This window comes from Trichogramma pretiosum, unplaced genomic scaffold (genome assembly GCF_000599845.2).
Source record: "Trichogramma pretiosum strain Unisexual culture from Peru unplaced genomic scaffold, Tpre_2.0 scaffold42, whole genome shotgun sequence".
NCBI classification, from domain to species: Eukaryota; Metazoa; Arthropoda; class Insecta; order Hymenoptera; family Trichogrammatidae; genus Trichogramma; species Trichogramma pretiosum.
This window is the reverse complement of record NW_019641653.1, coordinates 1,243,615-1,259,129: the sequence shown is the minus strand read 5'-3', so window position 1 is coordinate 1,259,129 and position 15,515 is coordinate 1,243,615. Positions and strand designations below refer to the sequence as shown.

The 15,515-nt window shown below is 40.6% G+C and overlaps 2 protein-coding genes across 6 annotated transcripts; both read left to right on the top strand.

Annotated features, from left to right (window-relative positions):
* The first annotated feature begins 64 nt into the window (after positions 1 to 64).
* Positions 65 to 10,980, top strand: LOC106651843 (zinc finger C2HC domain-containing protein 1C-like). 4 transcript variants are annotated; one of them, XM_014370524.2, is made up of 10 exons: positions 65 to 252; positions 1,597 to 1,785; positions 4,919 to 5,074; positions 5,651 to 6,061; positions 6,270 to 6,490; positions 6,885 to 8,097; positions 8,602 to 8,679; positions 9,517 to 9,719; positions 10,012 to 10,213; positions 10,309 to 10,980. In XM_014370524.2, the coding sequence occupies exons 2-10, from the start codon at positions 1,744 to 1,746 to the stop codon at positions 10,609 to 10,611; spliced, it is 2,829 nt and encodes a 942-aa protein (XP_014226010.1). In that variant the 5' UTR covers positions 65 to 252; positions 1,597 to 1,743; the 3' UTR covers positions 10,612 to 10,980. The 4 variants fall into 4 exon arrangements, with proteins under 4 accessions (XP_014226010.1, XP_014226011.1, XP_014226009.1 ...); XM_014370525.2 differs by lacking the exons at positions 65 to 252; positions 1,597 to 1,785 and adding an exon at positions 3,064 to 3,420 and having other exon boundaries at positions 7,989 to 8,097; XM_014370523.2 differs by lacking the exons at positions 65 to 252; positions 1,597 to 1,785 and adding an exon at positions 3,064 to 3,420 and having other exon boundaries at positions 9,520 to 9,719.
* Positions 10,981 to 11,227: 247 nt separating this feature from the next.
* LOC106651852 (dol-P-Man:Man(7)GlcNAc(2)-PP-Dol alpha-1,6-mannosyltransferase) lies at positions 11,228 to 15,087 on the top strand. 2 transcript variants are annotated; one of them, XM_014370537.2, is made up of 8 exons: positions 11,228 to 11,492; positions 11,747 to 11,879; positions 11,963 to 12,136; positions 12,225 to 12,378; positions 12,450 to 12,594; positions 12,670 to 12,896; positions 12,980 to 13,228; positions 13,316 to 15,087. In XM_014370537.2, the coding sequence occupies exons 1-8, from the start codon at positions 11,367 to 11,369 to the stop codon at positions 14,484 to 14,486; spliced, it is 2,379 nt and encodes a 792-aa protein (XP_014226023.1). In that variant the 5' UTR covers positions 11,228 to 11,366; the 3' UTR covers positions 14,487 to 15,087. The 2 variants fall into 2 exon arrangements, with proteins under 2 accessions (XP_014226023.1, XP_023315871.1); XM_023460103.1 differs by lacking the exon at positions 11,228 to 11,492 and having other exon boundaries at positions 11,785 to 11,875.
* The last annotated feature ends 428 nt before the right edge of the window (positions 15,088 to 15,515 follow it).

The following is a 15,515-nucleotide window of genomic DNA, read 5'->3' as shown; positions in this document are numbered from 1 at the left end:
TTCACTCGAGCGCGAAGGACTACTGTATGCGCTCGAGGAAGGAGAAGAGGGAGCAAGACGAAACGACATCGTACACGCACGGTTTGCACGGTGGTCTGCTACTTCTGCTGCCGCCGCCGCTGCTGCTCATATACTCGATCGCGTCGAGGTGTCCGCGGCAGAAATCGACAAATCAGTGCTCGGTGCAGTGTATTCCGCATGTGCCCGTGTGTTCACCGAAATATCGACTTATTTTGGGACGCCGTGTAAGAGGTAAGTTTGTTGTTTCGCTTGTTTTCTCGATAGCTATTAGCTCGAAATAAAAGTCCGTTACTGCAGTAAAGTGTGTGCATCAGTGTGTACGTGAGTGTGTGTCTACAGCAATAGTTGCAGCAGCGGCATGAAAGAAGATAAGAGAAAGAGAGAGAGCATGCGGCAAAAACTTTGGTCATTTTCGCGCTCTAGTGCCACGCCGAGCGCGCGCGGACTCTTTCGAAAGAGTTTCAAAGTGTATTTTGGGAAAAGAGAGGCCCTATCCCCGAGTCCTAACTATATATGTAATAGTGATTTGTAGTGTGTTACTTACAACGGTAACTCGTTAACTTTTGCCATAAATAGCAAAAGGTTATGCATAGAGGACGACGGCAAATTCGCTAATTTCCTAGGCTCCACGATTACTTTTCCTTTGTTTTTTTATTTGTTTTTTTTTTCTAGAGCTAGCTCTCTTGCATTTGTTGTTGTTGTTGTTGTTGTTCACTGTTTTAAATGGCGGTGACCAAAATTCAGCCTTTATTTATGTGCACACGAGCTAAGCGTGACTCGGATCGTGAGTAATAATCAGAGCCGTGCCGTTGCGTCATCGAACTATATATGCGCGCGGCCGTCAAGGTCCTATTGCCGATTTCCGAAATATTGTCATCCTTGTACGAGTGCCGATAATTCATGTTTATTCACTTTATATGCGCGTGTGGAAATATTAAAATAAAAAAAACACGAAGTCGAAGTAAAGTAAGAATAAAGAACACATGCTCGCTCCTTTGGAGTAAGGCATGGTCGATAAAGACCGGAATTAAATAAACATGTTTGAGTTAGCTGCGAGTTGATATTGAATAAGTTACGGAATTACGAATCACAGGCCTTTCACCGAATGAACAATAGACGCTCGAAGTTTACACACAGAGACACGCGGAGCACATTATACTGCGCCTACAGTGATACATTTAAAAGGCTAGTCCAACTCGTTGTATGTATATTATAACAGAATTATATGCGGCCTCGAAGTTTGTGTTGACGATCTACAAATACATTGACGACTATAAAGAGATAAGTCGCGGAAGAGAGAGAAAAAGATTGCCAAGAGGTGAAAACGAAGCCACTCGAAGCGTGGAATCGGAGTAAAATTGTTACAACAAATTTATAACACGTTATCATAAGTAGAACAAGCCGCGTTAACAGCGTTCGAACATACGGCTACAGGCATGCTCTACTAATGCTCGCGCGCGATTTATACGGAGGTATACATACACACATACACGTGCATGCAACAATATGATGATCCATCTGATTCAGAGCCAAGAGAAAATGTATAATTAATAAAAATTTGCGTTTTAATTGTAGACATAGAAAAAAGAAGAGAGGCGCTACAGAATCGCGCTGGCTATTATCCAGCAGGCTAAAAGAAAGAAGGACAATTGCGCGCATTAACGACACAGTGAATGAAACGAACGAGGGGAGAAGGTGAGAATCATCGAGCGTAATACAGCGATGACACTGCCCGCAAACTCCTCGAGACTGCAGCAGCTGCAGGTAAGGCCAAACTCGGCGACTTGATTTTTTTCCTCTCTCTCTCTTGAGCTCTCTTATTCTTTTATCGCGAAGCGCGCGGCGCGACCGCAAGACACGCGTGGGCGACAAAATGGCAAAAGTGTTTCAAGGAAAGCGCCTGCGTCACTTTGCCACACTGTCGATAATAATATTATTATAAAGATCATTTGTGTATATCTATACGTTTGCCAATATAACGTGTAAATAATAATGTACATGTCGAGAGAAATTAAGAACATTGCGCGGCGCCTGCGAGTGACGAGCTCTCGAGGAACGAGCGAGCGAGCGGAGAAAGGGAGAAGAAAAAGAAGCGCTTGGTCTGCCATGCGCGACCTTTCTCGCGCTTCCTACTCATATACACTATCTGCTACTGCACACACACAGCTCCAGCCGATCTACTCCGTTTCTCGAGCAGATCGAGCGCCTATTTACAGAGCGCGAGCCTAATGAATCACGCGCACCGAGTCGAGCACGATCTTTTTTTTTTTTTTGTTCTAAGTACAGCGCCTATACGGTCGACGAGACGTCTCAATCAAAAATGAAAGCATAATGCACGTACGTCATTTGAATAGGAACAGAGGCTCGGCTCTATCAGGCCCGATCGATTTGATACGATCGATTGTCCATATAAGCGCACACGTGCAAGCAAGGTCGCGCAACGCAATCAAGTGCATCGAAGCCCAAAGATGATTCGACGTCGAGCGACTTCGCAAAATCGATTGTGCAAATTTAAAATAGAAGAATATCTGGGCAGCGCAGGGCAATTGTCGGTCTTTTTACACCTTCTAAACGCGCGATAGTCGTCTCGGTTTTTGTGCTACGTAATACATAACGTCGATCGTACGTATATGTACGAAAAAAGACGCGAAGTCGATACTTATGTGTATGATGCCTTTAACGATTTTCCGTCAATGTCTCATCATATATGTACTCTGTATGTCGCTTGTCACGGACGGCATGTGTGCCGCGGTAGCCGTGTACAACATGCGACGATAATAGCTGCAGGTACATGATTTAAAAAAAGCTATAATGCGGGCGCATGCGTTTCCTCCGTGGTTATTTCTCGTCGTTGGGCGCACGAGCTTAGACTGCAACCGATCGCGCGCCCACGGAGTTAGCGAGGAGTATTATACCTCAAAGTATATCGAACTTTCGCGCACATACACTTCGTTAAGTATCGATATTCGTATCAGAGTCATTAGTGCGCGAGTATTTCAGAACGTAATTCCCGTACCTAACCGTGTTGACGTGCTTCCGAAGGTGTCGCGCATCAAAAGTATTTACGCGAGTAAGCGCCTTATACGGTTGTTTTTCGAGTCGAATCGGCTCGTGAATAATAATCAAGTCTGCCTGTTTACCCTTCCGTTTTAGACTATCAAACGTGTGCATTATTCGAAGGTTTGTTTTTTTCCTAGACGTCTAAGTGCTGCCGTTGTTTTTGTTATTGTTGAATCTTAACGCATTAAGAATATTGATTTCGAGACTTAATGGTTTAACGTAATGACTAAAATGCCGAGTGTCGCAGACGCGATGGACAGCAGACACGACGGCTACGCGATGGTAAAAAACCGAGTGTCATCGTCGACGAAAACGAGTTTCGCCGAAATTGAGCGTGTGGTAACTATACTTTAGGGCTTATCCGCACCTTTGAATCATAAAAAAAATTATTCAAGTTCTAAAAAGGAATATTTCGTTCTTCTTGATGTAAATTTTTTGTTAACTCAACGATTTTGATTTTTCATTGTGATACAGCTCTTTTTAAAGGCATTTTTTAATATACCTTGGATGTTACATTTTTCATCATTTTGCGTTTTCTGGTGTTTTTAAAAACTTGTAGACTTGTCGCAGTACTCAGAGCAAACTGCAGCAAGTGATGTATAATTCTTCAGAACATCAATGGTCACACTCGTAAACTCAGGCGAAATGGTCGGACACAGAGGTTGCTCTCGAAAAGTAGTAGTTTCATGACAGAGATTAATAAAATAAGCGTTAAATGAAAAAGAAAATTTGCTTAACTTTTTGTTGCACGATGAACTATAAGACTCGTCTAAGATTAGGATTGTGATCATTTATGTTCTGAAAAATTATATACCCCCTGAGCTCTGAACATACTGTACGATTAGTTAACAAAAACAGAATTAGACACAAAATGAAAAAGTAAAAAAAAATGTACACACAAGGTAAACAAAAAAAAGTTTAGGGAAAAAGTGAAATCTCAGTGGATAAGGAAAATTGTATAGCTGAAGAGAAAAAAATCCTTTCCAACGATTAAATAACAATTTTATCGATTCGAAAGTGCCTGTAAGCCCTTAATCACTGATTAGTATTATACATAACTTATATCAGCACTCGCGAACGTGCGTCATTGCAGTTTCCACCGTATACATCACATGCTACATATACATAGTATATGCAACATACATAATCAGACTATTAATGCACTCTCGACGCGTCGCGAATTCATTCGTGCGTTATTACGAGATAAGTATAATAGCTCTGCTCCGCTCGCACTATCTTCTTCGCTGCGCGTGAATTATGGCAAAGCGCGTGAGCAGATGCAACTTGTCTCCATATACATACAGCGCGTCGTTAACATTGGCAATAGTGTGTGCGCGATGCAGCAGTCTCGAGGCCGCGACGACGACGACGACGACGACGACGACGTTGAGCGCGAGTTTCGAGGAAAGTTCGCGCGCGTGCGGGGGTGTTGCGTTATCGGCTCGCTTCCATACGTATGTGCATGAGCTCGCTGGTAAACGATGTAGGTTACTACTACTACTATTCAGCAGCTACCGGGCGGTGGTGTTACCACTGTAGCAAGTGCGAAGAAATCGATGGTGGGTCGAGAGTGTTGAGCCTCTGTGTATGTGTGTGGATGTACGTTTGGAGAGGGGTCTATAGGATAGTCGCCGCCACTACTGCACTGTCCACCAGCGACCAGCGACGAGTAGCAGTCGCGAGTAGTAGTTACTATATACCAGTTGTTAGACACCTGCTATAAAGCGAGCACATCATCATGTCGCGTCGCAGCATCGTCGCCGCGCCGATCGCAACCAAAGCTCGAAACGAAGATCGTCAACAGAAACAATCGGCTGACGCGAATTCTATGTTTCAGGCTCGCTTTCAGCAGAAGCAGCTTCAGGAAAAAGAGCACAAACTGCTGCAATTGTACGACCAGCAGCAACAGCGGGCTCATCAAGTCGCTCAAAGAGGCAGTGCCGGCAGCAACGGATCCAGCAATGGAACGTCGGCCACCAATTCCCTCAATAAGGTATTTTTATGTGCATACATGTGATTTATCGCTATGATATTTGAACTAGGACGCTTCTGTACTGACACACATAGCCCCATGAAAAATTCAGACGATCGATGATATTGTCCATTATCCTTTTTATTTCACTTAGCCATCACGCACTCGAAACGCGCAAATCGTTTTTAACTTTCGCGAGCTTTTCTTCTCGGCCATCGAATAACGTATTTCTCGTCGACGCGCACAAGTGCACATCCATGAGTGCACTTTAATTTGATTTCGTCAATTTTCATTAGCTTACCTGAAAAAAGAGGAAAAATTCAATGTAGAACGTAAGACAAAGCTTATAGACTTTAATTTCTTATTTGAAAAGTAATATCAATATTGACTCGCATTGGATTCCGACTCGATAAACCTTTTTTATATAAATATTGTACGTGTTACTATAGAACACGCAAGGACTGAAAATTTAACTCTACTTTGAAAACGTCTGATCGATATTCGCAAACACGTATAGGCGCACATGGACACTTACGTCGGACGATTAATCACGCGACGGCTCATTTAATTTGCGTTTCTCGTATGTGCATTCTGCAGCAGCGGATGTTCGAGGACAATAACCGACGTCAGGCGAACGCCAAAGGCATCGACAAAAGCTACCCTCTGGAACCGCTGAGCAATGGCTCGAAGAAGCAGATGACAAACGGCAAGAGCGGCAGCAGCAAGATCGCGAGCAGCAGCAGCAATGGGACGAGCAGCTGCCGTCGCGGTACCCTCAACGGAACCAGCACCGTCAATAATAAGCGAACGACGACGACGAAAACAACAGGAAGCACGAACGGACGCAGCTCGGTCACTGTTCAACAGCAACGCGAGACTACGTCCTACAGCACGAGTCGAGCTATTTATCGCGAATCCGTGAGCCAAGGCGAGAAGAAGCAAAACGGCACCGACGAGGAGCAGTCGTCCTGTAACAGACGCCAGAGCAACGGACACAACCACTACGAGGTGAGCAAGAAACCTACCGAGCTTCAAGTTCAAGTGTACCCTTTAAATATTTTAATAATGATGAATTCAGCCTTGACCAACGCGTAACGTCTATTGTACTTTCATTAATACTTAATGGAATTCGACATTAATATTTCACGAAATCATTCCAAGAAGTAAAAAAACTTAATGTAAGGCATACTCGAGTTCGTGGTATTTTTATTTGTAGATAAACATAGACGACGTGATCGATAACGAGGCGATGCAGCGAAATCGCATGCTGGCCAAATTCAATCAGAGCGACATAGAGAAGAGGCGTCGCAGGTACAGCGAGGAGCCCAATCTGCTGGTCGAGGTGCGCGACGGAGACGCCAAATCGAACGGCAGCAACGGCGACGTCGCCACCCCCACAGCTCCTTCCAAGGCCAACGGCAGACGGAAAATACCTAGGTACGATTCTAATTAATGTATAAAACTTAATTTTTCAACTATCGGCACTCGATGACGCTCTGCGCACTCATTATATATAACCCAATAGCTAACAACATGAAGCGCGACACAAGAACTCTGGCTTTGGCGACGCTATATGTATATAAAAAAAAAGCAAAAAAAAATTCGACGATATTAACCTGCTGCACAATATCGAAGCACAAAGAGAATCGGAGGAGTTTAATAATCGTTGCATACGGCTCTGTAAATATATAAAACTCGTCGCTGCTGTATATATACGCACAAACAAAGGAGAAGGCAATGTAAAAAAAAAGGCAAGCATGTGTCCGCAAACGACTAACAAAAGCCAAGGGTCACAATCGATTATTCGAGCTATGATCGTCGGTGTGTACAGGCAATCGAGCTTGATGAAGACGACCAAGAGCTCGGCCTTGAAAATGAAGAAACCGTTGCGGACGCGATCGGTGGCTGCAGCGGATTCGCCCCACGACTGCCATCGTCGACATCGACGTCGACGAGCCGACGATAGCATTGGCAATGTCGCGGAGACGACGCGTAACCACTCGTGCTGCGAAGAGAAAATCCGCTGCTCTCTGGACGGGGACTGGTGCGAGCTCAAGTCCACGAGCCTCATTCACGATATTTTACGCAGACAAAGCTGCAAATCAGCCGCCGACGAGGCCGAAGGCAAAGTGCGCACGATCGTCGGGAAGATCGAGTACGAGAGGTCCAGGTCGGTGTCGCCGATTCCTCCGGATCCGGTGGCGAGTGGCAGCGGCGCCAACAAGTCCGCTAGCGCGAGCGCCATCCCCAGGCCCGTTGTAGCTGGCCGTCGAACCTCGTTCGAAATGAAACGCCTCATGTTCGAGCAGATCCAGGCGGAGATCAGCCGACGCGACTCGCTCGAAGCGGCTGCCGTGCGACTGCTCGATCAGACACTGAGCTCGAGTCCGGTGGCTGTGCAAGAGGCACGGCCGATCCAGCCCGAGGACCGATCGACCGCTCGAATCTGCGCCAACGACGAGCGCGAGAACGTCCGAGGCTTCGAGAAGTACACGAGCGCTTGGCTATTCAAGAGCCGACGAGACGAAGCTGGCGGTCCTGCGGCCGTCGTGCATCACAGGGCTCCGTCCAAATCACCGCCGCCTCCTGCCCCGAGAAAGACAGGCTGCAACGGCGGATCGTCGGCCCGGCGCAGTCTCAGCTGCAGCAAGATTTTCGAGCCTCGAGACTCGATCGAGCTGACGCGCGGCAGATCGCCTCCGACCGCTTGTGCTCGGCTTCGTCATCGACATCGACGCTCGCCGTCGCCATCGCCACCGAATCATTGCCACTGCGATCCACCGAAGGAAGATCCTACAGTGCCTAAACAGCAACAACAACAAAAACAGCAGCCGCAAAGCCAGAGTTCTCCGAGCGTAAAAAGCCGTGTCGCTGAACTTAAAGTTCTATTCTCTGGAGAGGGTGTCCCTAAATTGTCGAATTTGCCTACGATTAGCGTTTCCACGCCTACCACTGCTACCACCAAGAACGACGAGTCGCCCAGTTGGAGAAGCAAAACCAGAAGCACAACTAGTCCTGCGAAATCCGTCGACGCTGCCGATGAAGTAAGTACATTTTTCACCCTTATATTCTAAAACGAGGAGACCATTATACCCTCGGGTCTCAGATCTTTGCCAAAACATTTTGAGCGTCTCCTAGTACGTAATCATTTAGTCCCGTATGCTAAGTTTGATATCAGCCGCAAGGCACATTTTGAAAATGACTTTTATCATCATTTTAAAAAGGAACAAAAAGGGAAAAAATGTAAGGAGCAAAAAAGTTTTAGAATCCCTCAAAGAATACATATGAATTTTTTATACGTTTCAACGCCGTCAATGTCAATTTTTTTTCTCTGAAATCGTTCCTATCAGAGATAAAACAAATAGCAACGATTTTTAAATAAAAAAAAATGATTTTCAAAGTGAATATCAAGGCAGATGAAACTTAGGAAAGCTTCATTATTACGTGCCAGGAGTCTAATTAAAAAATGTTCGTAAGAATCTGTGACCCAGAGATGGAATGGTCGCCTTGTATTTTTTTAATTAAAATAATTGTGTAAATATTAAAAGGGACGATTGTTATCGCCGACTGCTGCAAGTGCCAGCAGATCCAGCCTTGATTCAGCAACGGATGAAACAACGGATGAGGTGAGTAGAAAACGTTTTGTTCATTGATCGCAAAAAATGAAACTCGACGCAGTATCAAAAGAATAATAAAAAAGATCAGTTAAGGGTTTGCCACGCGACAGATATAGAGTCAAGTGGACAAGTGTATCCCCGAGGACATGTTTTCTTTTTTGACTCGTACAGTCTTCGACTACGCAGTAAAAATGTCAGACTTCGGGTTGTCTGAATTCTGACATATTTACTGTATTTTTTATTTTCCCTCTTTAAAAACAAATTTACTTCAGTTCTTTTTTCATAATAACAAATGGACAATTCACATTGTTAGAATTGAATTAAAACTAGGTCGAAATAAGTAATTTAAAATGAACAACAGATATGATCTGTTTGAAATTATAAATATAATTTAACATGTGAATATTTTACTTTTCGCGAATCATGTTTTCTCTGAAGTTGGCCCAATTAGTGTCTCTAATCCCGAGGCGCTGTAGTATCTACTTTATAGTATCAGACTGACAATTTTTATTCTCAGGCTACGGTACACATATTTTGAGCATCTTTAATGCTGTTTATTATTTAATATCACTACTTATCTAGAAAGTGTTTTTAGTCTTTTTTATTTTTTAATCAATTTTACCAAGAACTTGAAGTAGTCTTTATTATAAGTGTTTTTTTTCTTATCGCACAACAAATATACAGAGATCATACTAGATCCGTCAGGCGAGCAATAGCGCAGACTAAAAAATAACCAAGCTTAAAAAAAAACAAAAAAAAGCATTTCGGTCACTTTTTCCAAATCGAATTGTGCAAAAATCCAAAATGGTCCTACGAGTAGCGAAAAAAATACCTACCTCTGTTCAGAAGCAGTCGCCGTCGGTGCAGCCAGCCCCGAGGACGTCCTCCCTGTCGTCGAACTCGAGCATCGCCACGAACAAGAGTCATGGCTCGGCGGCCAGTGCAAAAGCAGCTGCAGCTGCGGCAGCGTCCACTGCAAGCTCCAGGAGCACGCCGACCCCGGCTGCCAGGACGTCGCCCGGTGGTGTCAAAACGTCTGCACAGAGCGAGTAAATATTATTGTTACAGAAATTTTTGTCCTCAAATCGCATGCGATTGGTCGCGATATATGCCTATTTCTATAATTAAAAAAACGATCAAGGCTGGAGCGCGTAGGCACACGTTGCACTATATATGAGATTTATTGCTAACGCGCGCGCGAGCTCGAAGAATTGACTCGTTTGTAGGTTAATCGATTTATCGTCGTTTTATGCGTTGACGTGATTTAAGCTGCTAATTTTTCTCCTTTTAGATTTATTGCGACGTTTTCTGATATTTTTCTTGTTCCTTTTTTTCCCGTAGGGGCTCGTTGAACACGTGCAAGATCTGCAAGCGTCGCTTCGCCTCTGATCGAATCGGCCTACACGAGAAGATCTGCTCAAAGAGCGCCACGAAGAAGCGCAAAACGTTCGACACGCAGACTCAGCGCATCAAAGGTACCGAGCTCGAAGATTATGCGCCCAAGCTCACGACACAAAGCAGCAATAATTCCAAAAAACTGCAGGTAAGATTTTCTCTAAAATTCGCGAATGCGTTCTTTCTTTAAACTGACTGTTGACGTATAAACATTTTTTGTTTCATAATAATGTAATACTCTAGAGCAAGAGCCAACCGCAAGCTCCGCCCAAAGTCGAGTCTCAAAAGTCCAACTGGCGCCGCAAGCACGAGGACTTCATCAACGCCATACGCTCGGCCAAGCAGATGCAGGCACATCTGGCCGCGGGTGGCAAACTGAGCGATCTGCCGCCACCCCCGGCGAGCGACACGAGCGATTACAAGCAGTGTCCGCACTGCTCGCGCAGATTCAGCCCCGGAGCGGCCGAGAGGCACATACCCAAGTGCGAAACTATGCAGCACAACAAGCCGAAAGTTCAACCGCGCACCAGGAGCAAAATTATCTAAGCGATGATATTATACGCGTCACCGCCGCTCGACATCGTCCTCGCAGACTGATATATCGATTGTTTTTTTGCGAATTGTTTTACTTTTACTTACTTTTTTCTTTTCTTTTTTGAGGAAAAAAAAAATAGATTCGCGAATGACTATAGAGAGCAGCTAATTAATATGAACTTTTAGACGATATATGTATACTTTTGTGCGATTATTGTTGCGTCATTAACTCGTAATGCCTAAATTATTGCAGTGTCCTTTATGCGTGATAACATTTAACTAGAAATACATACTTGTAAACATGTGTACGATTATGTAAGGATAATTATATATAACTGCGCCAATTTATACGACTCGCGGAATAAAAACTAATTTGCTTCATTGAAACGATGTCCTTTTGAATTATTTATTTTATTAGTTTCCTAAAACCTGTAAGATATTTAACCATTTATCCAAAGAAAATATATGTTAACTATTTTTTGCCGAAATTTTAAAAACTAAATTCTGAAATTGCTCATGCAGGTGTGAGTATGTCTGTCACACCGTTAAATGACGGTCAAATTAAGTCTAGCCGATACAAAAGTTATATGTATATGCAGCAGACGACGAACTGCCACCGACGCGTGTAGCAGACTTGGCACGCAGACACGACTCGACGCGCGCGGCTGTCGCGAAAATATTCTTCACCCCGGGCCAAAAACGGGTGAAAAGACAAAAAAGTGATACAAATCGTTTTATTATCAAATGATTCTTTGTGCGTATCGATAATGGATCACTTGATCTTTATTGTGGCTGCGGTCTATCTTTTGTACTGCCCTTTTACCAAAGTCGAGGAGAGCTTCAATTTGCAAGCTATGCACGACCTCCTCTATCATGGTACTAATATAGACCAGGTAAAATATCTTTATTTATCACGTATACGCGCGCTTTAATTTACTTCGCTTGGTGATCTTTCGTGCATACTGCTTATGCACTTTCGGCGGCTTTACTATGTTTGTAGCTATTATATACGCACCAATATGTATACTTTCGAGCCGTTAACACCCAGCGAATGGGTGTAATAAAAATTAGAATTATGAGTCATCACTTCGGAAAGTTCGTCACTTCAAAAACTGACTGATTGATATTTGTTTATTTTGACATGTAGTACGACCACCATGAATTCCCTGGAGTTGTGCCAAGAACTTTTATAGGACCGATAGTTATATCTGGACTAGCTTCTCCAATTGTTGCCCTTTTCAAGCATTGGAATCTGAATAAATTTTTTTCTCAATATGTTGGTAATTATTGATGATGTTTAATTTTTTTAAATTTTATTATCATCCAATCATTAAACTTTAAAAATTCAATTGTATTTTTCCAGTGAGAGCAGTACTTGGTTTAACTGTTATAGTCACTTTCAAGTTATACAAAAAAGCTTTGAGATCTATTTTTGGAGCAAAGTTAGCTTCATGGTTTCTAATTATCAGTGTCACTCAATATCATTTCATCTACTACCTAAGCCGTCCACTACCTAATACTATGGCAATGCCACTTGGTAATTAAATGAATATAATATTTTGTATGTTTTTCTATTCTAATTATTAAAAAATAATATTAAACCTTTTTATAATAATCCTTTATAGTCCTGCTGGCATTGTATGGATGGCTTAAACAGAAACATGTCTTATTCATTGTATCATCTGGAGCTGCCATTATTTTATTCAGAGCTGAAATTGCTATGCTGTTAGGTTTATTTTTGCTATACGATATAGCTTATCTGAAGTTGACAATAAAAAGGTAACATATAATTCAAAATTTCACAAAAAAATAAAATATTTCACTAATGATTAATTAATGATGAATTACAGAACTCTGTGCATTGTAATACCTACAGCAGTTATTTTACTGGCTTTAACAATTGCAGTAGATTCATACTTTTGGAGAAGACCACTGTGGCCAGAAGGAGAAGTTTTTTACTTTAATACTATCCTCAACAAAAGCAGTGAATGGGGTGTATCCTTTTAAGTCTTGTTCTAATTTACTGTTTTATTGTATCAAAATGTTATTGCCTCCTTAACATAATTTCAGACTTCACCATTTTTCTGGTACTTTTATTCAGCTCTTCCTCGAAGCTTAGGATTATCTTATCTTCTTGTACCTCTGGGAATGATCCTTGATTCAAGAGTGAGGGTTTTAGCAGTACCTGCAATAACATTTGTTCTATTATTTTCATTTTTACCCCACAAAGAATTAAGGTTTATTATGTATGTAATTCCTCTTCTGAATGTCAGTGCGGCAGCTGCTTGTCATAGAATGTAAGATATTGCTTTTATTTAGAAACAATTTATTTGAATAATTTTTTTTATCAATGTAATAAATTTTTTATTTTTTTCAATAGTTGGGAAAACAGAAATAAATCTGTGTGGAGAGCACTATTAGCGTTAGGAGTAATTGGACATATAGTATGCAATGTTTTATTATCAATGTTCTTACTTTGTTTGTCTGGTTTAAATTATCCCGGTGGAATAGCAATAACAAAACTCCACAGGCTTGAAAAAAATTCTACTGTACCCATGCATGTTCACATTGATAACTTAGCAGCTCAAACTGGAGTTTCTAGATTTGCTCAGACAAATTCTGAATGGATGTAAGAGTTTACTTAAATATATTCAAATATTGATCTAGTATTATAATTATTGCTAATAAATAATTTTATTTTTATTTAACTTTTCAGTTATTCAAAACAAGAAAATATAAGTTACAGTGATCCAGAGATTTTGCAATTTACTCACTTATTAATGGAAGCTAAAATGCAATATGAACCAAATGTGGAGCAGCTTTTAAAAACTCACACTCTCATGGATTCTATTGAGGCATTTTCTAACGTAGAATTCAACCGGGAATCTTTTTTTCCACCTGTAAAAATTAATACAAAACCTTCTTTATTTATTTTAAAGAGGAAAGATAATTTAATTTTTGATAGAATGAACAATGAAATGAGTATGGAAAAAGTCAATGAAATACTTAAATCTGATGAAAATAGAAATTTTAAAAGCTATCATAATATAAAATCGAAATATCCTGATGAATCGATGGAATCAGTTGTCAGTAACCCAAAAATATTTGAAATAGATGAATCACAAGAGACTGATTTTCAATCTGAATCAAAAGAATTAGAAAATATAGATGAATTGATAGATTCAGAAATTGATGAAAACATATCCCAACAAGAAGACATGAGCAATGAAAGTTTGTTAGAAATTCAAGCTGAATCTAATAGATTGAAAGCAAAAAGAAGATCATCAATAAAAGAAGCAGTAAGAAAATTGATGCGAGATCGAAAAGCTGCTAAACAAAATACCTTAAATATGCTGACTAAAAATTCTAATACTGCTTATAAAATAAGCAGTGAAAGGAAAGCACAAAAAGAAAAATTATTAGGAGACAAAATCAAAGTAAAAAGTAAATTAGATAATGAAGAATATAATAAAAAACAAAATATACCTATCAAAGAAACTATCAGAAATATAATAGATCATTTCAAGGAATTTGAAAATGATTATGGTTCTGAAGAGGTAGAATTTTGGGATGAACTGTTAGAAAATAATGCAGAATCTGATACTGACGATGAGTTTACAGATACTGCTGAAGGTAATCCTGTTTCTGGATTCAAAAGCATCAAAGACCCTAAAGAAAGTTTGAAAGAAATTCTTGAACTTTTTAAAGATATCAAGAGTGAATTAGTTCCAGACGATGATTCAAACTTTGAATACATTACTAACTCTTATGCAGAAAGATCTGTATCAGAAACGCTTATGCTCTTCAATGAGGCCTTGAAAAAACTTTTGAAACAAAAAAACCAAAAGACTGCTGAGAATACTGTTTATAAAAATAAAATAAAATGACGAGTTCCAATATCAATTTACACGAAAAAATGATTTGTTCAGCAGCTTACCCATCTATGCGGTATAAGTGTTCAGTTTTTCTAGTGTACTAACAGGAGTGAATGTCACAAAGAAAGCTAAAAATTTGCGAGCATAATGAAGGAGATTAAATTTAGTTTCTGTTTCGCTAATATTGTATGCCGCTATGATAAGCCACTTTTGTGTATCAAATACCCAGCAATGAGTAGGCTTAACCATCTGCTGGTTTGCAAGGCTACAAAAATAATTTAAAGAACAGAACTTCTCTTGGATAGCCGCTGTAAATAATTTTTTCGTGTACTTGTATGACAAAATTGATTGTAAACTTTATTAGAATTTTAAATGACACTGCTAGTGATATGTTGTTGTAATTAATTGTATAGTTTAAGTTTTGAAACAAATGATATTTAGAATGCAGAGTTTTATAAGAAGTTTTATTTTCTTATCAATAAAAATCTGTGATATTAGGTGATAGTTTGCTTTACTCATAATTTGTAAATACGTAATGCAATTATCACACAACGAGTACAATGACCGATGTCAATATGTACAAAGAAAATTAAAAGTAACATTTTAATTGAAATGCAAAATCGTTATTAACTTCTTATTTCTTACATTTATCCACCTTCCTCGTCATTTTTAATGTTATCAAAACCGATTATTGTCTTCATAGCCCATACAAATCCAAATATAGTCGTAAATAGAGTAAAGTTGTACAAAATTTTATCTCGCAATCCTTTTTTCAAAAATACCGGAATATCGCCGTCGTCTCGCTACGAAAAAATTAAAGGCTGCATGTAATCACTATAAGCGACAAGTAATTTTAACACCAATCGAAAGTATACCTGCATAGCAGCTTGTTTCAATTTGAATTTCTTAAACCACTTGGGTTTCTCATTGAACTCGGCACATTTCATTGAATGCGTATGAAACTCGTGCACAGTCCATCCGTTTCTCGGGATCCTCTATACACAAAAAATGATTTTCAAAATAGTTTAACGTGAATACAAG